The sequence below is a fragment of the Prorops nasuta genome, unplaced genomic scaffold, assembly GCF_024137725.1.
Source record: "Prorops nasuta isolate Cenicafe-Biocafe unplaced genomic scaffold, Cenicafe_Pnas_1.2 PNAS00002, whole genome shotgun sequence".
Taxonomy (NCBI): Eukaryota; Metazoa; Arthropoda; class Insecta; order Hymenoptera; family Bethylidae; genus Prorops; species Prorops nasuta.
In genome coordinates this window covers 1019559-1045996 of record NW_027116799.1, presented here as the reverse complement: position 1 = coordinate 1045996, position 26438 = coordinate 1019559, and the positions used below count along the sequence as shown (strand labels likewise).

The 26438-nt window shown below is 38.2% G+C and overlaps 7 protein-coding genes across 8 annotated transcripts in view; 1 reads left to right on the top strand and 6 right to left on the bottom strand.

Moving 5' to 3' along the window:
- The window catches only part of LOC136782936 (semaphorin-1A-like), a 183916-nt gene extending 180544 nt beyond the window's left edge, over window positions 1-3372 (bottom strand). For both annotated transcript variants that reach the window (XM_066742717.1, XM_066742723.1), the window contains exon 1: window positions 2996-3372. The gene's annotated coding sequence lies outside the window, so the exon portion shown is untranslated. The remainder of the gene's footprint in view (window positions 1-2995) is intronic.
- A 2103-nt stretch (window positions 3373-5475) lies between these two features.
- LOC136777577 (serine-rich adhesin for platelets-like) lies at window positions 5476-12644 on the bottom strand (the record flags this gene model as incomplete). Its single annotated transcript, XM_066733991.1, has 1 exon — window positions 5476-12644. A coding segment is annotated over one exon (1551 nt), but the record flags the coding sequence as incomplete, so codon positions are not given.
- Window positions 12507-14862, bottom strand: LOC136778375 (alpha/beta hydrolase domain-containing protein 17B). Its single transcript, XM_066735166.1, has 4 exons — window positions 13705-14862; window positions 13048-13180; window positions 12837-12974; window positions 12507-12671 (listed from the first exon to the last, which is right to left on the bottom strand). The coding sequence occupies exons 1-3, from the start codon at window positions 14346-14348 to the stop codon at window positions 12891-12893; spliced, it is 861 nt and encodes a 286-aa protein (XP_066591263.1). The 5' UTR covers window positions 14349-14862; the 3' UTR covers window positions 12507-12671; window positions 12837-12890.
- Window positions 14863-15116: 254 nt separating this feature from the next.
- On the top strand, window positions 15117-16122 carry mRpL11 (mitochondrial ribosomal protein L11). Its single transcript, XM_066730568.1, has 3 exons — window positions 15117-15377; window positions 15541-15736; window positions 15830-16122. Exons 1-3 carry the CDS (start codon window positions 15234-15236, stop codon window positions 16090-16092), a joined length of 603 nt encoding a protein of 200 aa, XP_066586665.1. The 5' UTR covers window positions 15117-15233; the 3' UTR covers window positions 16093-16122.
- Window positions 16123-21963: 5841 nt separating this feature from the next.
- LOC136775627 (uncharacterized) lies at window positions 21964-22676 on the bottom strand. The gene has a single exon (XM_066730582.1). It carries the CDS (start codon window positions 22561-22563, stop codon window positions 22195-22197), a length of 369 nt encoding a protein of 122 aa, XP_066586679.1. The 5' UTR covers window positions 22564-22676; the 3' UTR covers window positions 21964-22194.
- Window positions 22677-23420: 744 nt separating this feature from the next.
- LOC136778898 (protein phosphatase 1 regulatory subunit 36-like) lies at window positions 23421-24947 on the bottom strand. Its single transcript, XM_066736070.1, has 5 exons — window positions 24892-24947; window positions 24660-24792; window positions 24088-24595; window positions 23813-24007; window positions 23421-23745 (listed from the first exon to the last, which is right to left on the bottom strand). Exons 1-5 carry the CDS (start codon window positions 24945-24947, stop codon window positions 23579-23581), a joined length of 1059 nt encoding a protein of 352 aa, XP_066592167.1. The 3' UTR covers window positions 23421-23578.
- A 288-nt stretch (window positions 24948-25235) lies between these two features.
- Window positions 25236-26305, bottom strand: mRpL9 (mitochondrial ribosomal protein L9). The gene is made up of 2 exons (XM_066741850.1): window positions 26064-26305; window positions 25236-25995 (listed from the first exon to the last, which is right to left on the bottom strand). Exons 1-2 carry the CDS (start codon window positions 26160-26162, stop codon window positions 25270-25272), a joined length of 825 nt encoding a protein of 274 aa, XP_066597947.1. The 5' UTR covers window positions 26163-26305; the 3' UTR covers window positions 25236-25269.
- Between the last annotated feature and the right edge of the window lie 133 nt (window positions 26306-26438).

The window sequence follows — 26438 nt, the reverse complement described above, 5'->3', positions numbered from 1 at the left end:
TCTCTCCCCCCCTCCCCCTCCTTCTCCTCCTCGCTCGCATATACGCGACTAACGCGACTACTCGCGCGCGCTCTCCGACTTTCTAAACTTCCGTCCTCCACGCACCAACAACCCCTCCACCAAAACATTCTTCTCCCTTCCAGACAAACTTTGAAAAGTGCATCGACGAATCCTCTCCTCCCCGCTGTTATTATCTGCCCTGCAATTCCACGGAAACTCGTTACCCCCTGCAACCCGCCTCCCCCTACGGTACATCCGATGTTTCAAGAAAATTTTCCCTCTAGGTAATAATATTTTTCTCGAGTATAAGGGAAATTTCTGCAAAGGATACCCTGTATAGGTAAGGGAACAGGATGTGTGGATATTCTCCGAATGTTCCGAGAATGTTTCTGATACCAAGGGGCTCTGTTAATATATATAAACGATTCATTAACTAAATTGTTCTCATTATACGTTATACCTGTATGATATTACTTACTGTATCGCGTAATCTTATTTAGAATCCACGGTAGATTAATTACCAACCTCGTCCAAGTAATAGTATTGTTCTGGTTGGCGTGTATATAAATTCCAAGAGAGTGTCGAGAAGAACAATGCTTATAATCATAATAGCTACATTCCTTTGGAGCGTAAACCGATAGGATCTAGCGACGCTTTTCAGAGAGCAAAAATTTTTACCACTCGTCGCGCAGCCTTTGACGAAGAAAAAGAAAAACTAGCTGCAACGAAATATATATATATATATATACAGGGTGTTTTAAGCGACAATAGTAGAGATTTTATAGGGGTAATGCAGGATGATGGTGAGAAGGAAAAAAGATTTTTTAATTAATATCTTCTTGCCCGGAACGCATCATAGCCTTTTTCATCCTGCACATCTCAGATACTGGAAAGCTGCATTTTTCATCAATAAAAACACTTGTTTCGTTTCGAATTGTCGAGAACTTTGCACGTTTTATCCTTCGAATCGAATGTCTTCGTTTTTGGAGTCCAAATTTAAAACCTCTTGCAAGCTACATGATAAGAATTTGAAAAAATATTCGTCATTGAGGAATATTTATTTTTCTGTATACATATCACCAGATCTATATTAGAAGAGAAATGGAAATAGATACGCATCTTTCGAGTTGATGAATAGTGTTGTGTAAAGATGGTTAGTATTCGTTTTACGAAAAAGGTGTGTGTGCTAACAAAAATTCTTTCTTTTAACCCCTATAAAATAAAACTTAAAAATTTTGCCTACTGTCATCGACACATCCTGTATATATTATGTATAATATATGTAGCGTGTATGTATAATATAGTACCCGTGCTATATCGTCGTTCTTTATCCCGTTAGAGCTCTTTTTATGCTCTTGTTACGTGTAAACAAACGCTGGAAATTACGAGGGGGTGTAAAACGGTACTTGACATTGCTCTGACCACTTTGTGTGCCCGCATAAATTTCACGAAAAAAAAAAAAAGAAACAAGGACAAATGAACGCCCTCTCCTCAAAAACATGCTGAGAACACAAAGCAATGCACGATAGTAACAATCAAGCAAGAGTTGAATCGAAAAACATAAAATTACACTTCCCCTCAATAAAGCACACGCTACTCGTATATGCGCAAGGCATACACGCCACTGCTAAATCAATGGCACTGGCCTTTTAAATGTAGAAAAAAAAATGTTTGATATCGCATTACACTACTCGTAATTCCGTGTGAATTTAATTAGAAAAAAAAAATGTAAACAACAGGTCACCGGAAGGCGAGATAAGAACGGTTTTCACTATGCAAGGATATAAAGATGAATGAACGCTGCAATATATCAGTCTGCTCAAATTGAAAAATAGGCCGGTTTGTATTTTCACGTGTGCTGGCTAATTTCGCGAATACACAAACGAATAACAAGCAAAATAAAAATGGTGGAAAAAAAAGCCTCGCAATAGTGTCGCTCGTGGCAATCGACCGCATCTCGTTACAAGTGTAAAATGAAAAATGGATGAGGCGAGGAAGACGACGGGGAGAACGGGGGGGGGGGGTGGTGGGGTGGAGGAGGCTAGGATAAATGTAAATCGTTAACAATTAAAAGAAACATTTGTTAACGAAGATAAATTATCTACTTATTTACCTATAGCGTATTTAATGGGTTTGAAATGGTACCCTTCGGCCCTAATTGGATCTAACAAACACAAACTAATTTAAATAAATTTCAATGGGATTAATCAGGGGCTGTGTGGAATTAAATGTAAAGGAGTAAATGATAGAGTGGCGTGTGCGTTATTTAGCGGTGTAAGAGTGTTTAGGGTCAACGAACGCTTGACATTCTACATAGATTGAAAAAAGTCGACGTGCCGGGGAGTCGAGGAGAGTTTTGGTATGCAAGGAGCGCTAGAGAGGGAGATGGATAGTTAGATAGATGAGAGAGGAAGGGTAAACGGGTTGAGAGAGACGGTGTGAGGAGGGTGATATGGTGAAGGAGAGAGAGAGAGAGAGGGGGGGGGGGAGGGAGGATAATATAGCGTGGATCTCTCCGGGAGAGACGCAACGCACATCGCGCGCTGTAGCGCACGTGTAATCTAGTATTTATGACAAAGGGCGAAAGGGGCGCATGAACGGGAATAACCGCTGTCGAGTCGTTGTTACGTTGATTCGTGCCAGGCGCCGCAAAGAGAGCCACGCCGCCGTTGGCATTCTTAATCGCAATACAACGGCCGCTATTCAACGCAGCAGGATTCACTCCACTCTCTTTGCTCGCCGGACAGCCTCGATGACAGGCTGCGTGAAACGCTGCTGCCAAAACCCCGGCTTTACTCCCTCTCAGCGCGTTTTCCCTCCTCGATGGAGCACACAGCAGTGCTTATCGCCACTGACAACTAAACTCTCGAGTTGGCAAAACAGACAAAAAACCATATATAGAAGCAGTATAAGATCCTATACACATATATGCGCGTCTTTGGATTGGAGCGTCATTGAGAATAAGAGAATAAAAAGTGCTTGCCGCAAGACTCACCATAATTACGATTCCGAGGTAGTCCGGACCCGATGATCCTCGCACTAGAGACAATCCTGTAATAGTTATACGGCTCGTCACTCACTAAGCAGCAAACGTATGAAAAAATGAAGCACGAGCGCTGTTTAATTCCTACGGAAGGAAGACAGCGGTTCGCTCTAACACAGAATAATAACACTTTAACACCACCAAATGAGGCTTCTGGCCGATTATCACTGTCCGTCCGTTAGCTCGGTGACAAATAGCCGCGCGTAGGCGGCTATTCCGCGCGGAACCACGCGTGGAAAATAAAAAAAGAAAGAGGAGCGTCGTTCGCGTAGGGACTCGCCAGCTGGCAGAATGGACTAACGCGCATAGGACGGAACGAAACAACGCGCGCGCCGTTTCAAACGCTACTGCCGAGTCTGCCGGTCCCCACCACCACCGCCGCTCTCCAGTCTCTCACCCCTCTCCTTTCCACGCTAGCTCGAGAGCCCCCCCCCCCCCTCCGTTTGTTCGCCACTGAACACTGAACCGACCGACCATTCTTTGGCTTGGCCCCTTCTTTGGCCTTCGACGACTCGCCGCGCGCCGTAACCTCTACACGCTCTGTCTACGGCGCACCACCACCACCCTAACACCCCACCAATACGCTCCACTACTCCTTTCAATCAAACAGACCCACCGAGTCTTCCTCGTACATAATGCGCAACTGCTCGCCAAAACTCCATGTTCAACGCTCGCAATCGCGCTACTCGGACTTTGCGACAAACTCGAGGAAAGAAAACCTCCGCGTCTCCTTTTCCGGGACCAAAATTCAGCTCTGCCATCAATCCCTGCAGCGTGTTCTCCGGTGCTACGCTCCGTAATAAAATGGTGCCTGCACGGTGATTGTTTTGCTCTCGTACATCCGGTCCCGCAAGGTTCGCCCAGCGTCGGAGGAGGATGCCATTGTGCTGAAGAGATTGCGGGCTTCTTGCGCTCTTTATCGCGACTTCCACCAGCTATTTCGTTCTCCAGGAAGAACGCGGACCCTCGTCATAATGGTCCTCTCGCGGTTTCTGCAGCTAACAGTATAGCTGTAGTCCAACTGCGTTTCCGGTCGCATGGCTTAGAATGCAGTAACGGTGGCCAGCGTTGTGTCTAATAAGTGTACGAGAGCTGCGGTTGCCTAAATTGTATGGCGTTGGAACGCGACTAATTACGGAAACCGTGAGCGCGCGCGGCCGGCCCGTCGCTGGATGCGTTTCCGCAATGATGGGGTCTCATTACTTCCGGTGACGCGTTACCGGAGAACGCCCTCGTGAAATGGCGAAGCGTGTGGTAGGGTGGGGAGGGGAGGATAGTGCAAATGTCCCATACGTTTGCTCGTGCACCTCGTATATGGAGAAGGAAATATAGACGCGCGCGCGTTCTCTCCCTCTGTCTCTCTATTGACTTCTCCGTCCAGTAGAAACGGCCTACGCAAATCCACGTAATTGAATGTATAAGCGAGAGCGCGATGCATGCGAGAGTGCATGAAAATGCAACCGTGCAAAAGAGTGCAACGAGCGCATTGAATGCGAGCGGCGACCATGGCGACCATTGCAGACTGCTCGACGCTGGCCGAGGGTGTGGCAAGAGCCAGGATCGCCCTCGAAGCTGCCGTCACTTTGCACTTGCGAAACCTTAATAAATATGCACCAGACGTGTGTATGTATACAGTGCAGCTATATGTATCCTACGTAGACGACCGCCGCTCTCCTCCCTGTCCCAAAGATTCAATTATTCCAAAGCCATTAAGAATCGAGCAAAATAAATTACCAAGGCGATCCCTCCTTCTCCTCCTCCCCATCCTCTTCGTCCTCCTCCTTACTGGTACGTACGTGGACCTCATTTGTTTTTCCTCCCATTTTCTCTTATCCCTAATCAATTCATTGCAATTTGTTTGTTCCGCTCTGAACGCACTTTCTCGCTCCTGAAATGGAAAGGAATGAATCGTGGTCTTTATATGCGTGTAACGAGCATTTTTATTTGATAAGATTGTACAGTCGCTACCACCAACGGAAGTAATTGTAATAGTTAAATAAAACGCTGACAAATTGGCACGAATTAATCTAATATAATTTATTGCGTTAGAAACACTAACTATATTGGATCACATTCTTAATCGACGTATTATCATAAGTAGCAATGATTAAAAATAGCTTCGCACGTGTGTTTCATTGGACAATTACTATCTTTCACTCTTGTGATAGAGGATAGCTCGGGATTCTGGTAGAAAAAGATGTGTTGCAAAAGTTTTTAGTAGTTTATTTCACTGACTTATCGTAGTACTAGCGCGCTTTTCACCTTAATTTCTCAGACGCACACATCGTTCAAGCGGTATAAGAATTGAAACAATGACCGTCGAACGTACACACATTCAAACGCATTGCAAATTGATCGACGGTTACGACGGAGACTGGGATTTTTCAAAGGCAACCTCATTTTTATTGCGCACACTAAACGGATGGGATGGATGTGGGAATAGTATATATATATATATAATACACGCGCGCGGTAGGTGTGGGTCTGTATGTGTGTGTGTACGATAGGAGCGTGCGTGTATGTATAAGTATGGTTACGTGGTTAAAAATGTAGTTATATGTACATTTAAAAAATCATATCGTATCGAGTGATTTATATATATTTATATATGTATATATGCTCGTGTGTGCAGCCGCATTGGAGCGGCTGAATTCTTCGAGCCCGTTGTACAATTGCACATTGGAAACTATACGCTGGGGCCGTAAGGCCGTAACCGTATACTATACACGGCTGTTTCACCGTCGACTCGAATTTAACCTCCAATTAAATAAACAAATCTCCATTCTCGCGGAAGGATTATTTATTTGCGGTGTAGTTGCGAGAGCGCGTGAAGAAATCGAACGTCCGTTATACGCAGAATTCGCTTACACAGTTTCTGCTCGTATTTTTAGCATGCGAATCCGTTTATCCGGTCCCAACTCCCCCCCCCCCCCCCCCTCTTCTCCCCAAGGATATTTCAAAATCCGCTCCTGAGAATTGCGAGTGCGCAATTGCGATAAACTGCGTGGCTCGCGCTTTATAACCATCGGCGAAAGTTAAAGCGAACTCTCCCTGTAAAACTCGCGGAGAATGTGTGATTTGCCAAAGCTCCGTGTATTTATATACACATTTCTTCTTTATTTATGGAGCACAATTTGTCAATCGCCAGATCCACCAAAGGATCCAGTGCACGTGTGTATACGTATATACATAATAAATTGATAAAATTTCTCACAGTGTAAGAAATAATTGGGTTTTCTTATTAGCTCGGTCTCTATCCTGTGGACTCACCGCCGCTGCGCCAACTTGCTGATTTTCAGAGCGCGTCAGCTTTTCCTGTTGTTCGAAAATAGCGCGTAATTAAGCGGTTGAAAAAAATTTACGGCAAAGTAGAAAGCAATAACGAACGTTGAGTTCGCATTCCTCTTTACCATCCAGCTGAGATAACAGTTGAGAAACACCTATATCTTGCTTTACCGTCGCCAAAATGATCACCGGCTAAACGGTAGTAACTTGCTTAACGAATATTCGCGGAGATTATTTTACAATTTCCGTTGAAAATAAAGACGGAACGGTGGAAAGGCAGCGAGCGGCGTACGAGGAGAGGCAATTTATGCCGAAATAAAATAAGAACGGCGCGGACGATGGGGGAGAAAAATCATCTTGGCGGACGATCGAAGATCAATTTTATCTGTAATATACGACAGTGTGTTGCAGGCCCGTTTCTTCCTCGAAGCGACGAGTTTGCAGGTCCCTTCGAGGTATAAGCTCGCCATTGGAGCTCGAGCTGCCGCGTAACCTGTTCCCATTTTTATCGTCCGCATCAGGTTTCAGCGCAGGTGAGCTGCGAAGGTGCCGCGTCCAGTCCGGCAAACCAGCTCGTTTCTCTCTCGCGCCATTTCCTCCTTTTCCCCCTCTCCTCCTTATCCTTCCTACGGTCATCATTGTCGTCGTCGTCGTCGTCGTCCTCGTCCTCGTCGTAGCCGTTCTCCTCCTCCTCCTCCTCCTCCTCGCAGAAACCGATTGACCTTCGAGCCAAACTACTGTCCACGTAGACGATATATAAACCGCGACCCCTGATGATTCTCCATTTATTTTCCCTGTCAATTACACCATTACTCTCAATTATTCGCATCTACCTTCTATATACCGTACACTTACGCTTCTTGCCAGATTTAAGCAGCCAACAATTTTACACGCTAAAGCCCAAACTGGCGCAAAGAGCTTGGAAAAATTGCAACGAGTCACGTACGTGCAATATTATGCGGCTGAATTTTTACAATTTAATGAAGTGGCTGGATAACGAACGACAATGTCTCCCGTAGTAAGTATAATACTCGATAGTATTAGTTCTCGATCTGGCGTATGGTAAATGTAGCGGACGGCCAGTTCCTAAAGTTATGAAAGGGCTCTCGAAGCCCACATAGAAGTTTCCGTTGAGCGTATAACGCAAATTTCCTAGGAATAATATAAGTCTGATATGCAATTCTTGTACGTGTCTGTGCTTCGTAGGAAATGTAAGTGTATAAAAGGCAATACTTTTATCGTTCGCCCGTGCTATCCAATAAAGATTCTGCAATCTCTTTTATTGGCCATATCGCTCGTACGTTCTCCTCTCGCCAATACCTATGTTTTACAGGCTTCGCTTTAACATCTCTGCGACCACGCGATGATCCACACCAATCTTCCATCGATCCATCGACACATGGACGGATCGATCGGAAGCTCGTGAAACCAACGCGCTTACCAATAATCTTTCGACAGACCCTTTCCCTTCCCCCACCCTTTTTTCTCCCCTCCCCCGTCAGGCACAATAATGAAACAAGCCGAGTTTGTAATATGCGCTTAAATATGTAATTTACATCATAATTATACATCGTTTTAACGCTCCACATGATTAGTAAAGTATTTCGCAATCGCTTATGCGCTCGAGTCGAGAGCGACGGAAGGTATAAAAAATTCTAAAACGACCGTTGCCAGTTACACCTATATACTGTATGGCTAGACAAAATTTGCTGGATTCGGCGATTTTATAATTTAACCAGAAAATTTACCGCGTTCAGAGGTTTCTTCGCTGATCCAGCAAAATTTGCTCGACTCTGATGCTACTTCGCCCTCACAATTGGCTCGTAAGAAATAACATTGCTCGCCTGCTGCTTTCCCTTGATTTTTTTATGCTCGAGTATTATGGTTGGTGGAGAAAAATTTCAAACTGCAGCTCCTTCCACTCACTCTCTCTCTCTCTCTCTCTCTCTCTCTCTCTCTCTCTCCCAGTCACCCAGATTCCCTGTCGCATTCGGCAATTAATTAAACGCAATGAGCCGTTGCTGAAACTCTCGAGGCCATACGCTAATTCTGCGCGACGACGTTCGGCTCTCCCCCAGGGTTCGCCATAGTCCTATTGCTGGCGTATCATCCAATTGCCCGTACCTCTATTCCTCCCCTCCATACTCCCCGATAAGTACATTAAACACGACCGAGTAAGAACATCGAGTACGTAACGTTACTTCTAATACATCGCTTACACGCTATTATGTACAGTTAGGGGTAAGCAGCGCATCGTGATTCGTGATGCCGAATGTCGCGGAGGAGCATTTTTCATACACGACGCACGACTGTGAAAGACGAAAGTGCTGTTCAAAACCGGTCGATCACCTCTCGCACGCGCGACGTCGAATGAGCATGGGTCGTTTGTGGGGAAGAGGCAGAGTACTCGTGATCAACTCTCTGAGTATTCCTATGCATGCTTCTATGATTGTAAACTTGAAGAGAAGCAGGAAAGAGAAAGAGGACCGCTGGTCCTCGTTCAAATCACCCTTGTGTACTGTACAAAAATCTCTTTTTCAACATATGACATTACAAACGCCCACTTTTCTCCCTTTCTTTCTTTAGTTCTTAGATTCACACATACTTCAGAAACGCTATCGATCGATTGCCAACGAGTAACGAGAAGCCAATGGAACAGAGATGCCGACGTGCGGCCTTCGACCACTGTCATTGCTGCTGCTGCTACTTCGGAAGGTATCTTAAACTTGGTAACGCAAAAAAGCACAGAAACTATGGTATAGTGTATATACATATAACAGAACCGTACACATTCGCGCCCGTTCGTTTCGTGATGCTCTTACAACTAGAAATCAATATCTTACTGTGTATGTATATCATCTTATATACGGTGCTCTTCATTTGCCCTCCCTTAGTTCATGGTTGCAAGAACGGTAATTAATTACAGTGTAAGTTGCAAAGGTTTTAATTTCAAGCTTCGGCAATCCGAGTACTACAGGAGTACCAATATTCCGCTATCCAATATGGCAAATTCTACGACGAAACCGTTCGTGGACCATTCAGTCGTGATCTTGGATTCTTACAATATTCTCAACCGTGGAAACAAAAGGATCATTTTAAAAAATGCAGCGGCTCTCTCTCTCTCTCTCTCTCTCTCTCTCTCTCTACAAGTATTGTTTCATTCCATTGGCTTGTCATAGCCACCTCTCAGACTACTTCTTACATTATGCGCACGCAACCACACATATACACACACATACATTAATTAATGAGATTATTTAACTATATATTGTATTTACATTATCAATATATAAAAATACTAACAAGAGACATACCTATTGACGAGATCAGCAGTATGTGTATTAGCGGATTCTAACGTCAATAAGAACGTACGTGTATACTAAAAATTTTGAGATCGGAGACGTTACAGCAACGAATGTTTCATCCTTTGCATATAATACACATAGAAAAGATTACAAAACCGTGGTATATATATATATATATATATATATATAGATCTGTATAGTACTATATCAGAATAGCTTAAAGAGAATGGTGATAGAAAAGGACGAGCTCCAGTCAACTTTTTTCTTATTGACAAAAATGTCTCCTCTTGATTTTTTTGTCAAATAACCATATCTTTTTCGCTAGAATCATCTAATATACACATCGCTACAATCCATCGGAAAGATCATCTCTTCAAAAGTCAACTAACTCATAGTCAAGTTTGGCAGTAATATTGTCCTCAGCTATTTGCAGAGCTACTTACAAGATCACCCAATCACTCATTTATCATCAGGTGCAATATTGCATCAAGCGCTGACACCTATCTCCACTTTTGCACTATTATCTATATTACTTATCTACCTGATAATCCTTGCTACTTTGGAAGATATCCAGTCGTTGCTGGCGCAAGGACCTTTTGCCATCGATCGATACAAAAGCAACCTGTTCAAAGTTTCCTTTTGTTCTCGTTACTTTTGAAAAGATTTACCCTTACATTTAAAGAAAAAGAAATAATACCAACAACCTACACAGCGCGTATTTTCTGCTGAACCTAAAATTTCTCATCAATGTACCCTAATGCTAACAGTAATAATTAAGAACATTCGAAGAAATTGATTGTTTGACTACAGTCAACATTATATATTATAAGTATATAACAAGTATTTCACTTCATTTATAAAAACAGAAGAGCCTCTTGTAAAAATAAAATAAAGGCTTCGAAATCACAGATATCTGAATAAAGGTGGTGAATTTGAAAAACTATTATGTTTAAAAAAAAATATATGAAAAAGCAGAATTTAAAAAATTAAAGGATTATTTGTTCAATGCAATAAAATTCAAGAAACATGATAGGTTCATCGAAAACTGCACTGCAAACTAACCGACCCCCTCTTTTTCTCCAAAATATCCATAGTAAAAATTAAAAATATTAATAATACTCGACGAATATGTAATAACAATGCCCTGCAATTAATACAGGCGCGCCTTACAACCTCACATATACATGTACAAGAGTATGTACTTGTGTAAATAAGAATATGTTATATGCACATGTAAATAGTCCTACGTTTCTACAAATATAGTAAATTTTATAAACGAGCTACTTATCGGCTCGTGTTTATAGTCTCACTGGCACTGTTATACTCAGGCATCTCGTTGCGCGTTTAAAAATCTTGGATCACGTAGCATTATGACAAACCGGTGGAAGAGATATATGTAATAATGTAACTAATAATAATAATAATTGAAATACCCGAAGTATGTCTATGAGTGTATCTCGTTAACATTTAGTCTCCAAAGTTGCTCTTCGGATTTTGTTTGAATATTCAACTTGTAATCTTCCTTTAATGTCGGAGGAGCTGCCAGATCCTTCTGTCGAGGATGTTTGCGATCCTACTTCTTCCAAGGACAATACTTCGGTACCGGTGGGTGAATAGCTAAGGGTCGTACCATCGCTAGTCGGTGACGTTACACAGCTATTGCCAACGCTCTTACTACGCGAGGTGGAGCGGCTCTTTTGGCACTGCTGTATGTTCAAAGATAAACTAGCTTGAATCGCTGGCCTGTCTGGTGGCTTCAGCGAGTTATCATCCGTCTGCACACCAATGTTTGATGGACTTCGAGATCGAGACACATGTATGGGACTCTCCGGACTCGTAATTGCATCGGTTGATAAAATTTTAGAACTTGCTGCCAATCTGCTTGCGCATGGAGAGTACTTTGATAAGTTTATCGTTATTTTATCAGGTTCTATTGTTAACGAAGATCGACCTAGCTTACTACAAGATGCAATTTTGCTTTTAACTTTTGTGTCTAAAGAATCGCTTCTCGATTCCATTTGGTTTGGTTTATTAACAATGTTGTATTTTGTCTTTGAACTTCTACTCTTCCAAAACTCTGTAGCCTTTTTGCTGCCAACCTCAATATCCTGTTCTTCGGACCTTGCGCTTTTCCAAAATTTCCTTCTCGCTTCAGCGACTTTTTTGCTGCTCGTTTCAACGCCTTGATCCTCCGATAGTGTACTTTTCCAAAATTTTTTCCTCGCATCCGAAACATTTTTACTGTCGACCTGAACATCTCGTTCTTCAGACAATATGGTTTTCAAATATTTTCTGCTAGACTCTGTTGCCTTTTTGCCTTCGACTCGAACATCTTGTTCCTCTGACAGCATGCTTTTCCAAAATTTTTTCCTAGCTTCGGAGTCCTTTCTGCTGCCAGACTCAACATTTGTTTCCTCCAGCCCTGTACTTTTGGTAACAGCTTCTACAACTGATATTTTATTATATTGAAGCTTACTGCTATTAGCGCCATCATTCGCTGGTGCAGATTTTACATAATTGCAATCAAGCTGTGATTTTTTCCCTAATTTTGGCTGATTACAAATGCTTTTATCATCAGAGTTTATCTCCATACTGTTGGAAGCATTGGATACTGGTAGAACTGTTGAGCTCTCACTCTCGTATTCTTTACAACTTTCAACTTTTATCTCAACTAAGCTATTACCACTTGAATCATTCTCAGTGTTCGTTTCACTCTGTCCAAATGAGTTTTTTAAACTTCTATGAGTACCATTTTTTGAACCAAATGACTTTATCAAATTTTTAGGTAAGCGATTGAGCCTTTTTACAACTTGGCCTGAATGATTTAATCTTGTGTCTTGACATTCAGCACTATTGTCTGCTATTGATTTATTCTCATCCTTGCTCAATGCACTAGTAATAGTATTTTTCTGCTTAACACTTTTATTATCCTGCTGTATATTAGTCTTGTTCTGTTCAATATGGCTTGTAGTTTTTTGTTGTACACATGTTTGCCTTGAGTCCTCCTTTTGTCATCCTTCCTGATTAACAGCTGGCTGCTGTGAAAACAAAGTGAAAACAAAATATTAATAAAGAATTAGGAAAATTTTTATCATTGTTCCTATAAGAGGGAGCTGTTATACAAGTTTTTTAGTTTGAGAACTATTTAAAATTGAACTGATTCTAGTGGGAATATTATAAATGTTATTGCTCTGTCTGCTCACATGTATCTGGCCACCTCCCTGCCCTCCCTGATTTTGGGAGAGGCTGAGTCGCCGTCAGTTTATCAGCTCAACATTTACAAATTGCTTCAGTCGTTCTAGATACTGATTATACAGTTCCACATCATTATGCCCAGCGCCCTAAAAAAAAATATTTATCCAGTAATTATAACCCTTGATATTAAAGTAAGGAGGCATTAAGTTTTTGTAATACCTCAACCCATAATGGTTCAACTGCTCTTGGACATTTTTCATAAATTGCTAATCCGTGACTAAAATTTATGACTTCGTCCTCAGTTCCATGAATGACCAAAACAGGAGATGTTACTTTTGGTACTTTATCTATGCTATAAAACAAATTTTACAAATAAGTATGTGTTCTCCTACAGATATGATCACACAAGATCATATTTTGTTCAATCCTATAGAGAAAAATCAGTATGAAATAAAGCAAGGCAGATTTCTTAAGATATAGATTAAAAATTAAATTCAACCTCAGGGGAAGTGGAAAGTAAACATAATATGAAAAAACGTTAACAGATAGAAATTGTTCGGTGACATCAATATTCATAGCTAACTATAATCACGTATGTTATTCCACGTGTACCGGAGCGACTAGCTGAAATCTTGGGAATGGCTAACGGGATACGCGTGAACATACATATAAACCAAAGTTATCTTTTAGGTGAGTTTTTCAAACATATAGGAATCTCAGTAGATGAGAATATAGCTTGTAAATATATATGGAAAGATTCTTTGTAGTAAGAAGGCGAAATTTGAATAATTATATGAAATTAAGAGACAGATAGAAACACGGTAGTGTCTTAACGGTAAGCAATTTATTATCTTTAACGAGCGCATAAAGACTTACCTGGGGAAGGCATCAAAGAACCAAGTCCTCTTGGTATTAGGAAACGCTACCCTCATTCCAGACATCAAAGGTGAATGTAAAACAACCGCGCCAACCTCGTATCTCGCAGCGAGATCGACGGTTGGTACAGTGCCTATACTTTGGCCGTAGAGGATGATGTTTTCTGGACTAATCCCGTAACGAGTTCTCAGGGCATGCCAAGCAGCGTCAATATCTGCGTAGAGGTTTTTTTCGGAAGGTTTACCCCCGGAGACTCCGTATCCGGAGTAATCGTAGCTAAATATGTTACAGTTGATCCTTGATCCCAGACCCAGGTAAAAGCTAGACATCTGTCCGAGGTCCACAGCATTCCCATGGGAGAAAAGGATGGTAAATCTGGCAGTAGCCGAGCAACGAATAAAAAGACAGGCTATTTTATTTCCTCGTGATGTCCTTGTATAAAAGCCTTCCACGGATTCCTTTTCTCTCTCCGTGTATTGCCATTCTGCTCTTTCCGACAAGGAGATACTGAACTTAGAGCCCTCATCTTCTATAAAAGTGTAGGTGGGTTCGGGTGGTAGAAAAGCTAGTTTCGCAGCAATTCTGGACGGGCAGGGCGGGCAGCAAAATAAGCAACACAATTCACTCAAACTTAACCCGTTCATCGTTCCACGGGAAGAGAGAGATTACGCGTACGCGAAAACACACTCTATCACGCCACTTGGTAGTCTCCACATCGAGACCTATCGAGACTAACCTATACAACTGACTAAAATTTTTACCTGTTGGAAATTTTCGCACTTACTGACTCAGCTGCAGCGTCATTTGTTATCGTTTCCGTACAATACAGTCGCTTACAATGATTCAGCCATGACGGCCGAAAGGCGGACACTCTCTCTCTCCCTCTCTTACCCTTTCCCTCTCTTTTAACACTCTCTTCTTCTTTCTCCACTATACACTACTCTCTCTTCAAGTTCTCCTACTTTACCTTTTACGCATATCGCCACTACAAACTCACTCACTTTACTGCATTCCCAATTCTCCCATGAACTCTTCTAGACTCTCTTGTACACAAAACAAACGATACATTGCTGCATTATAATTCCGTCTTTTCTCCTTTTCGTTTCATTCTCTTTTCTTCCTGTCCTCTCTTTCTTTTTAGCTATGTATATGTTATACACACATACCGTTACGAGTTACGATACCAACACATCAACATCATATGTACGTTCAGAAATTACTTTCTCGTTGCAACTTGCAACATACTTCCTCTGCACATATTTGTCTTTACATTGAACTCATTTAATGCGTTCATAAAGTACTTAAAACTTGACCAGCTCCTTCCCATGACAAATTGGACGGGATCATGGGATTCATGGGTCGGGAATGTCGGGATGACCGCGGCGAATACTTGAGAATCAACCTTAAAGCTCCGTCGTCTGCTCCGTCCATGCGATTACGTACTTACACAGTTACGTTTATAACCTCAATGCTTTACTCCGTTTAAGTATACAAAAGAATCTATCTTTTACACTATTTTGAAAATAAATATGAGTTCGAGAATTAAAGGAGGATTAAGAAAGAGGTTAGTTAAGCTTATGGCGACAAAAATTGATCATTCTTCGAAACTACGTACCAATATTCCAGCAGGTTTGGCAACGGCAAGTCCACCACTTGGACAACAGCTAGGAACGGTTAGCAATAATTAATTAATGTATTATATAAAATAGATTGTATTAAATTAAGCTTTGAAACATAAAATTATTCAAATTTTGTAATCCACTGACTCACTAAAAGTGTCTAGAATAGTGTATGAGACAGATAGAAAATTTACTTATTATTTTCAATTTTTTACAGAGGAATATAAATATACCAGTATTTGTTAAAGACTTTAATGAAAAAACGAAACATTATAAGCAAGGAATTCCATTACCTGTTAGGGTCAAAGTTAATAATGATCGTACATATGAATTAACTATTCACAATCCTCCAGCAACGTATTTTTTAAAACAAGCAGCAGGCATCGAGAAAGCATCAACTGGCAGTACAAAAAGTAACTAGTTTATCATTTATATAATCTATTACTATTTTCAATATTTTGTATGGATTATTGTATTTATTTGTATATAATTATTAAATTATATAGAGGAGATAGCTGGAAAAATAACTTTAAAGCATCTATATGAAATAGCTGTGATTAAATCACAAGATCCACCACTGTCTTTGCTTACTTTGGAACAAATTTGTAATATGTTGATTGGTATTTGCCGCACATGTGGTATCAAAGTAGTAAAAGATTTAAAAGAGGAAGAATATGCAAGATTTCTAGAAGAAAGACGAGAATTCCTGAAAGAAGTAAGAGAGCAGCTGGATGAAGCCAAAAAATCTAAAATGCTTAGAACAACTTAAATATTAATATATTTTTATAGGTATTTAAAATTTTCAATGTACAATAAAATATTATTTAAGATATTTCTTTATTCAAGCAAATGTAGCCCTAATAAATGTAACATTTATTACTTTCCAGACAGTTAAAATTATCTAGTAAATAAAAGTTTTATCTAAAACGAAAAACAAAATTTAATTTTTTTATAAGACAAGCAGTTTGCTAAAATGTGAAAAATAAGATTTTTGTTTATAAAACATACAATCATTTTATTTCCTCTTGATATAATTTTAATTTAAGTTTAGTTTTACTAAGTTGTGGAGTAGAGTCTAAGTCAGAAAGCTTAAGTAACAGATTATTTTTCCTGTAGCTCAAATTTCAGTTAGCGATCGACATTCCTATGTTGTCTAAAGTAGTGACTATTATTGTCCAAACTCGAGGAATGTCAAATATAAATCCTTATATTCCACGTAATTCGGAAAGTCACGTTCGAGGTTACATTTTCTATTAAAGATCTTCATATTCCATGCTTCTTAAATGATCCTCATGTCCCGCTTTGTGAAGAAGTCCAGGTAGGAGGTTCCGTTTTCCCGATCCAAGGTGAAGGTGTCCAGGTCCTAGGTTGCGTTATCCAAATCTAAAGTCCCAATATCCAGGTACGAGGTCTCGATGTCCAGGTCCGAGGTTCCGATGTCCAAATCCGTTCAAGTCCCGATGTCCAGATCCGTCCAGGTCCGAGGTTCCGATGTCCAAATCCGTTTAGGTCCGAGGTTCCGATATTTAAATCCGTTTAGGTCCGAGGTCCCGATGTCCAGGTCCGAGGTCCCGATGTCCAGGTCCGAGGTCCCGATGTCCAGGTCCGAGGTCCCGATGTCCAGGTCCGAGGTTCCGATGTCCACGTCAGAGATCCCGCAGTCCAGATTTAAGATCCCATTGTCCAGGTACGAGAGATGCCGTTGTCCAGGTACAAGAGGTGCCGTTGTCCAGGTACAAGAGGTGCCGTTGTCCAGGTACAAGAGGTGCCGTTGTCCAGGTACGAGAGGTGCCGTTGTCTAGGAGTGCGTTTCAGGTAACGCATATGCGCACAATAAACGCTTAAATTCTATAATAAATGTAACATAAACTATACTTTTTATGCACTTCATGCGTAATTTGGAATGCAGCCTAGGTTCGAGATCCCGCTGTCCAAGCCCAAAATTCCGATATGCAGGCTCAAACTCCCCTTGCCTAGTGAAGATCTTCATATTTTACAAATTCAAAGTCTGCGCTCCCGCTTTCCAATAAAGATCTTTATATTCCACGTTGGGGAGGTTGAAGGTCGTACTGTCCTTTGAAGATCTTCATACTCTACATTATTCAGATTCAAAGTCTTGTTGTTCAGTGATGATCTTCATACTCTACTATCTTCAAGTCTGAGGTCTTACTTTGCAGTGAAGATCTTCATATTCCACGTTGGGGAGGTTGAAGGTCGTACTGTCCTTTGAAGATCTTCATACTCTACATTATTCAGATTCAAAGTCTTGTTGTCCAGTGATGATCTTCATATTGTACTATCTTCAAGTCTGCGGTCTTGCTTTCCAGTGAAGATTTTCATATTCTATGTTGGGCAGGTTCAAAGATTCATTGTCCTGTAAAGATCTTCAATCCAGCTTTGACAAAAGGTCTACATTCCTGTGATAACGTTACCCATGGAGGAACTTCATTGTGTAAGATGTATCTCTATATGCCCTATTGCCTAATAATGTAATCTCTCAAGGTATTCATTCATATACAGATGTTCGCTTCACAACAATATTATTCAGACTGGTTTAGTATTTTTCACTCGTATTAAAGATAGCTTCAAATATTTAAGCCCACTAAAACACATTTACATATATATTTATAACATTTGCAAGACAGTAGTGTTGGCTGTATAATTATTGGAATAGGAAAATAAAACTTTATATATATATTATTAGGTGTTAAAACAATTGTATGCTAATAAAGTAATCTCAATGCTTCTAGAAAAATAGTTATTATAAACATTCAATAAAGAACGTACGCTGTACGGTATTGCTGGATTCTCCCTCTTAAGTATACACACACACACACAACACACATGCAAAACTCTACTCTAGTTCGAGCATTATTATGTATGTAGTTATTGTTTAAATCAAGCAGGGAAAATATTGTTTTAAAACTAACTAAATTCCAGAACTTAGTACGATCCTGATTACTCTTTTCATTCATTTAAGTAAGCTCCAAGAAATGAACGCAAAACCGTATAAATTTAATATTTTCAATTGTATGTTTTCAATTATGCTTTTGTGATGTGGAAAATAGTATATTTTTCAAAAGAATACGTCAACGTATACTTAAAAATAAATAATGGACCTAGAAAAAGATAGTTGCATTAAGACTATGTTTTTGGATATCATCGTGTTAAGAATACTGAAAATAAATACCTTTTTTTAATGAGGAAGAAAATAGTTTTGCTGGAACTCTGCTAATCTCCCTTTCGCGTAATTTATTGACTTGTTCAGAATTAATTCATTTTCTATGTCACCAAATATTTATTATTGTAATTTAAGATTATATCGATCAAACTTTGGTAATTTATCCAATTTTCCTTAGATGTCACTTGTGGATATCATCAGGCCGAAGAATTCTTTTACGAAAGTTTCAAATTCAACGCTTATTGAAAGATTTCCAAGAAACAAAGCTGGTATACGTATGAATAACGGAAGTTGAAAAGCCAAATGTGAGAGTTAAATTGAATACAAATGCAGTAAAATGACTTGAATTTTCAAGCAGTAATTCTTCGTTGTAATATTTGATGTTGATATCATTGTTTAACCAGTACAGGATTTCTAAAAAAAACAACCAACACAAACTAGCCACCATGGCCAAATTTTTGAAGAAGCAGGTAGAAAAATTATGTATAACGATACGTAGATCTCCGCTAACCAGCTGATTACACCCATTTTTGTTTTATGAAGGATAAAATTTGTAAATTCTCCAAATTTTATAGGAACTCTTACACACATATATCTAATAACATTGATTATCAAAACGAGTTATATTCTTATTGTTCATTTATATTCCAATGATCCAATGAGATTACCTATACCTATAAACAAAGTATTATCTCCCCCCCCTAACCCACATAACATAATGACGTTACCTGCATATATTTTAGCATTAATGTATAATTGTATCAATTTATTTAATTCCACTTTAATTACTTGACCCAAATTTATACCATTTCTGTACAATGGTAATAACTAGCTCATTTCTATCTATATTGATCCATATTACTTGATAAGTAATCAAGAAATGAGTCATTCAAATAAAAAATATCAGTTTTGCTCGTCTGTAAATGAAGATTTAGCTACTAACAAATTCTTCAAGTTCCTAACAACACACCATTAATTTGGAATTCGTTACTGGCTGAGAGTACTTACAGGAAAGAAAAGAATCGAATTTACCTGCTTTATACTCACTCAGACTTTGAAAAGTAATAATGATATTGTGAATAATCAACACAACCAAAAATAACAATCATACCTGATTGCACAATAACTCACATTCTTGAAACTCACGGTTTAGTGCAGATTGATCAGCCTTCCTTTTCATCTGATGTATAAGCAAAGCCAGGGAGAAACAAAGAACGGCTCGTTATAGAAATACAATTAGTTAAACACCCTTCTTCGTGATTTTTTCAACGCTTGTGTCCACAGTTGGTCCACGGATTTTTGAAGTCGGTCGATAGTGGGATTTGCAGATTTTCATCTGTGACTTAAACAAAATTTTCTTTCTCAATATACCCCTTTGTGTATATTCACGAACTTATTATTTCGTATAGCGTATAATTTAAAAAATAATTAAGAAATACTGAATTGTTCAATTTGAATAGAAGTATCCATTTCCAATGAGCCTTCCCTCATTGCAATATAGCTGTACTCTTTTAGGTCCGGTACTCTTCTAGATTTAAGTAGGTGAAACTTATCGATGGGGTGTATTCCTATTGCATAAAACAATAACCCAACAATCCACCAAAAAGTATTAAGATTGATACTTTAGCAATATAAGAACGATACATATTCCAATTATATAAATCAAAAATATACGAGATTCCATAATTATTTGGCAAACCTCTAATGTAAGAAACATATAAATGAAATCAGCTTGGCAGACACTGAATGAATTTTCCATGTATTGTACAGGGAACCGCTGCGCCATGGTTCCCTTCTGCTTTTAAGCATTAATTGTAACGTTGATTGAGCGGTTGATCAATTCATAAAACTTGAATGGTTGTAGAAGATGAAGTCTGAGAGCTTGTACTTCTGCGATAAAAAAAACGTAGATCCTTTCCCCCCTCCCCTCCCACCTTTCTACTGATTCTTCAATCACATTGCACACATATACTAATAAAAACTCTTATCTGAATGGCATTTTACTTTTCTTCCTTAATAGAACATCTCTCCTTTTATAATACAAGATAGTGAGCTCGCCTCGTATATTCAGTTTAACCGCGAGGCGTTAGTCCATTTCCTACATGTGCTTTGATAATGACCCAAACGTAACCACCGTGCTGCATTATGTTATTGAGGGGAGACCGGACCTTTCTCTAATCTGTGAAAATACTGTTATCGCCACAAACCACATTGCTTACGAAATACAGAATTTCATCTGGATAATTAAATATAACAAGAATATTTCGTATACAATTGTCTTTAGAATTTCTTGAAACCTTATTTACTTTATAGCAAAATTCACCATTGGAAGTTTCATTTTTCATACCTTATAAATACCTATTTTATTAACATAAATGTAAGACCCAGTATTGTAGACTTCTTGGAATTTTCTCTCTCTCGTCCTGTCAAGATATTATCGTCTATGACAGCCATAACAACCATTTGCCAAGGGCACGTATTTCATATTATTTGCTTCCACATTCTACCTGAGGAAACATTTTGGTAAAACTAAAAATTAGGGATACTCTCACCAAGTAGTACTTTCACTTTTCTGCTATCGAAAGAGCTGTGCGTCATTTTGGGACAATGTGCGAGTTGCTTGTGTGAACAGAGATGTGACGATATGATTGAGTATGACTCTCTCAGTATAATCGAGGGTGGCCAAGCTGTATCAGACGTCTAGAAAAAAAAAGACTGTTCCCTTCCTCCTCTATTACAAAACATTCCTCTCACCGCTCTCTCGAACTTCCGAATACATATATATGGCCATAAACTCCTGTTGCTTCCCATCAAAAACTTGGATCGCAATAGAGAAACCTTCCAGCTTGCCTTACACGATTTCTAGGACGCATGTCATACTGAAAAGGATTCAAGGTATTAATATTTTGAACAATGATATATATTAATAACAAAAAGGAAGGTCATTTTTTAAAGTTTTTGCTTTATTCATCATGAGTACTAATATCTAGAAAGTATAAAATATATATATATGTATTTATATATAATGAAAATTAATAAAAATATCTCACACAATCCATCTCAACGCTTACCATTCTAAAATATGCAACCTAAATGCTACGAGATCAGTTACTTCTTAACTTAATGTTCTGAATAAAATTTAATTATTTATATTATCACAAATCAAAGACAATTAGCTAAACAGGTACACAAGTATTATATGCAAGACTAACTTGCACAATAATTAAACTAGATTGAATCAAATCTAAAAAAATTACTTTGGTTCTTTTACAAAGCGCTTTGTTTCAATTAAAAAAAAGTCGTTCATTGGAATCGATACAGTTACAAACCAAACTGGTGACAGGCGTAGAGATCAGAATGTGTGGTTTTGGTTCCTGAGGTACGCCCCCCTAGCATCACCAGAATACAGCAACTTCCTCCACCCAGACCCATAAGCCATCTCAAACGGTGAGACTGCAAGTAAAAAACAGCTAGATATACACAAGGGTAGTGACGTGATATCCAGTTTCCATGGTAGGGCGGGTACTGCAAAGTGTGTCTGGAAGCTGTTAGATGGGGTATCCACATCTTCGTAAATGTATACTGACAAGCGGCGTCAATCGTTATATGCAGGTCCATAGTAGGGCCCATGTCTTGAGATAAACTTGACGATCAAGGCTTTCAGGCTCGGTCGTCTCCCTTGATAGTGCTTCATCGATGCAAAGGTTCTTTGATTTCGCTCAGTTTTGACATAAATGTATCAAAACTCTTGAGTTCCGGGCACAATTGACCTTTCCACGGGTCATCATCTTCAAATGTTTGTTGGTAATTCAGTTCATTTTTTAGCAATTGCTGCTTCAACATTTGCCACTTTTTTACTCTGTTAATTTGTTTCGTTCGTAATTCGTACTCCGCTTTAACAAGGGCGTTGGTTAAAACCGCTTGTACGCGAAGGTCACGCTTCGGTTTATAACGATGCGTCAGCTTCTTATGACGAACCCGATTGATCCAATTGGCCAGCTTTTCCGTATGACTCAGCAAAGCTAAATCTACTTCTCGGATACGTGATTTTGCAACCATCTTGACGACTCACGAAATTCTTTGGTTTCAAAATTTCTTCTTCCTGCGTTTCTCTTGTCAGTTTCTGTATATTCTCTTCAATTAGCTATTAAGTAATTGTAATCAATGATTACACCAACCTGCAATTGGTTCAATATTTGTTGGTGAGAACTCCTACTTGCACTAGAACTTTGTGATACACAGTAACCACGCCAGCACAGTCATCACTCTCCAACGCCGATCAAAGGAATGCCCTGTGCGCGTCACTTGGTGGGTCGTTTTATACCTGCGTCCGCTCAACTATTGTGTATCCTTACGCGCCACGAACAAAAAGTAGTCCGCTATATTCTTTGTTTCTTTTACTCTATTTCTACATATTTCATTAAATCTTCTACATAATAAGATTTACACGCAATGTATTTAATTTTGTAATATAAAATTAATAACAATTGCTTGCTTTTTCCTTAATAATTCATAGGAAAGAGAGCCAAGTTCCACGGCGTAGTAAAATGCGACGCGTCAAATGTTGCCTTGCACCGTTCATTCCACTAACCCCTCTCCCGTTATTCTCAGAATACAAAGCGTCCCTTCCCCCCTTTTTATGACTTTAAACACTTCCATCTTAGTTAAAATTTAGTTATGCGTTTCATTTTAGGCTCTTTTCCAAAATTTAATATGCAAAATAATATATTATTTTATCCAAAATTGCAAAGAAACTTGTAATTATATTTGCAAGGAAATGATTAAAACCAATCAATAAATTAAATAATCGCACTAATCAAACTATTAGTATAATCATTAAAAACTTGTCTAATGCAATAATTACTTTATATTTTAAAATGGTTTTCAGTATTTAGTATAGCATTTTGCTTCAGTATTTATTTAAACAGAATAAGAGGTCAGACATTTAATCAATCGGGTGGACAGCGCCAACCCGTGTTTATGACGTGTGTTATGAAAAAATAAAATGTTGACGGGGTTAATCGATCAATTTAAAGATTTTTTATAAATAAATGCTGTCGATATTTTTTATCTGTTAAATTTTATCACGTTCGAGTCGTATTAACATGAGGTCGAAATTAGATCGGTCCTCTCCCAGTATACCTATTTTTATTTGCAGCTGAGACAATTCTTTTTCTTTCACAATCAGTGCATTTTTCCAGTAAAGTATTTGCGCCTCAGGCGAATTATTAGATGTGTCTTCTCCTATAATTGATCAATTTCTTATAAATTTGATGGTTGAATAACAAAATAATATATGATACAGTACCCTTGTCAGTGCTTAAATGTAATAGATCATGTAATAAGGGTGTATTTCTTAAAAGTTTATGTTTTGAGAACATGTATGATCCTTGTAATACGTTCATATCACTTTCTAACATATTCTTCAATTTACTATTACTTAGTAAATTTCTTGCAGCAATGTTATAGATATCTGTCCTAAATATTCTATGTAATTCCAATTCTATGGATAAATAACAATTATCGATTATAAGAGTCTAACAAAGAAATAATATATTAATAAATATAGCTACTATATATTACCAATCAGATTAAAATATTTTCTTTGCAAAGCAACCCACACAATACGGTGTGTCAAACCAAACAAAATTTCAAAGGTTCTTAGATCTTTCTCATTAGATGGTCTTGAATTAGATAATATCTCTTTGTTACCAGAAATCATATGGTGATATAAATTACCATGCTGAAATGCTAATAACAATTCAGCATATACAGCACCTAATACATGACGAATAATTTGTAGCTGTCTAGCATATTGACCCCTTTTACCACCTGTTAAAGGATTAGGTAATTGCTTCAAAGTTGCTGCATACTCTTGTTGCATTTTCTCCCATATATCAGTGTATGCTTGAATGTAAATTATGCATGCTCGTAAAAAACGATCAACCAGGGGTACTTGAAAAAAAGCTTTAAATTGATTGTTAACTGGTGATAAAAGTAGATATAAAACAAGATCTTTTATATCTTTTAAATAGACAATATCAGTTTCCTTTGTAGATGATTTTCTTTGATACCTTTTTCTAAATTTAATCTGAAAATTATATATTTTATTTTGTTGATAATTTTATTTTTAAAATGGGCGCTGTTTAATGTACTTTTTCAATAGGAGTTAAACTTTCACGGAATTCCAAGAATAGATTTGCATGTGGACAATATAATTTTTGTGAATCAGCTTTACGAGAATCATTTTCTTGTCCTATTGAGGGTACTTCTTTAATTTGCTGATACCTAAAGGTTTTAAAATTAGCAGAATTTAGTTCTCAGTCTAACCTAAAATAAATTGTATTCTACATATAAAAATGCCTATATGCATGAACTGGAAATTACCCAACTAAAATTAATTTTTTGTTATTTTCGTCCCACGTAAAATAACTTTCTTCCATAATATACTTTAAATTTAATTACACAAAATATTAATTATCCACCCTCTCCTATTTATTTCCAGAATTACTTTTTTTATTAATAGCCTGCAGTAATCAGTACCCCTAAATCCTTAATCTTGTAGAATATATGCTGAGGTGAATGAAAGGTTATAAATAGCGACTAAATATGAGCGCATCATTTGACAACGATTAATAAACGAAGTACATACTTGTTTCATTTTTACCATAAACATGTTGATTAAATGTAAAATAGAATGGTGAAATCAAGAAAAATATCAGTTACTTGACATAAACATATTTTATTTTAATCCTATATTTTTTGTTAAAAATTCATCTCTAACTCATCATCTGTGATAAATTGACGATGCTTAGGTAGGCTGTCCAAAATTGGTTGATCTTCTGGAAATATTGCCTCAGCAAATTTCCTGTAAAAAAATTCTGGAAGGACTGGCCTTCTTGCTTCTTCAGGAGTACAATGAAGCAATCTACACCTTACTTTTACATCATATTTTTTCTCTATAGTAATAGTTATAAAAAATTCTTTATTTTGTTTATTTAAATCAGGACCTGTTATTTCTTTTTCTGGCATTGTAATTGCTTCTTCTGGAACACAAAATCCTGCCAGTCGCAAGGATGTTCTCAAATGCCATTTTTCTATCACCCAAGGTGTATCCAATGACATTGGTACTATTAATACTAAAGATGATAAAAGATTCAATGTTCTTTTTATGGTAAATGGAATAACAGATTCATCAGAATTTGCGTTTTTCAAATGGTTATACTTCTCAATATTTGCAGGAGATGCATATGCAGCTAATTTTGGTAATATTAATGTTTCATATGCTTTATTGGGTGGTACAGAAATTATGTCCCCCGGAGTACCCAAACCATCAACATGGGCTAATAAAATTAATTTAATTGGTTCTTTTTTCCTAATATTTGTATCTTCTACTAGTTCATATACAAAATGTCTACTTTTCAATTTTGGCATTGTTTTGTTTTTCTTTACTAGGCCTGGTTGACATTTGCGTTTTAAGATGAATGTATTCTGCAAGATAAGTAAAAAATGTATTTTTCTGTATACAAAATTAATTAATATATAATTCTATTATTTACCCGGGTTTGTTGAGAAGATAGCTCAGTTATACTTGGTAATGAAGCAGCCCAAAATGTTTTAAGATTATTGCTTAATGTAGTTTTCAATATACTCAACATGCTTTATTTAAAAGAAAAGAATCCTGGTATAAATAATTAAATCGATTGTTGTAAGTCAATACGAGTCTAGTACGAAACGAAATTACGAGTGTTGGTATTTTTGTAATTTTTAGGTTATAATGTAAGGGGAAATACGCATGAAACTTGAAAGACCTAGCCTAAACTGTAGGTAGAATAAATATATTTAAAGGTCCAATACACACGTTATCGTTCTATGCAACATGACCAGTGGGCTCATCATGTATGTCCATATTTGCATTGTTATTCTTTGCAATT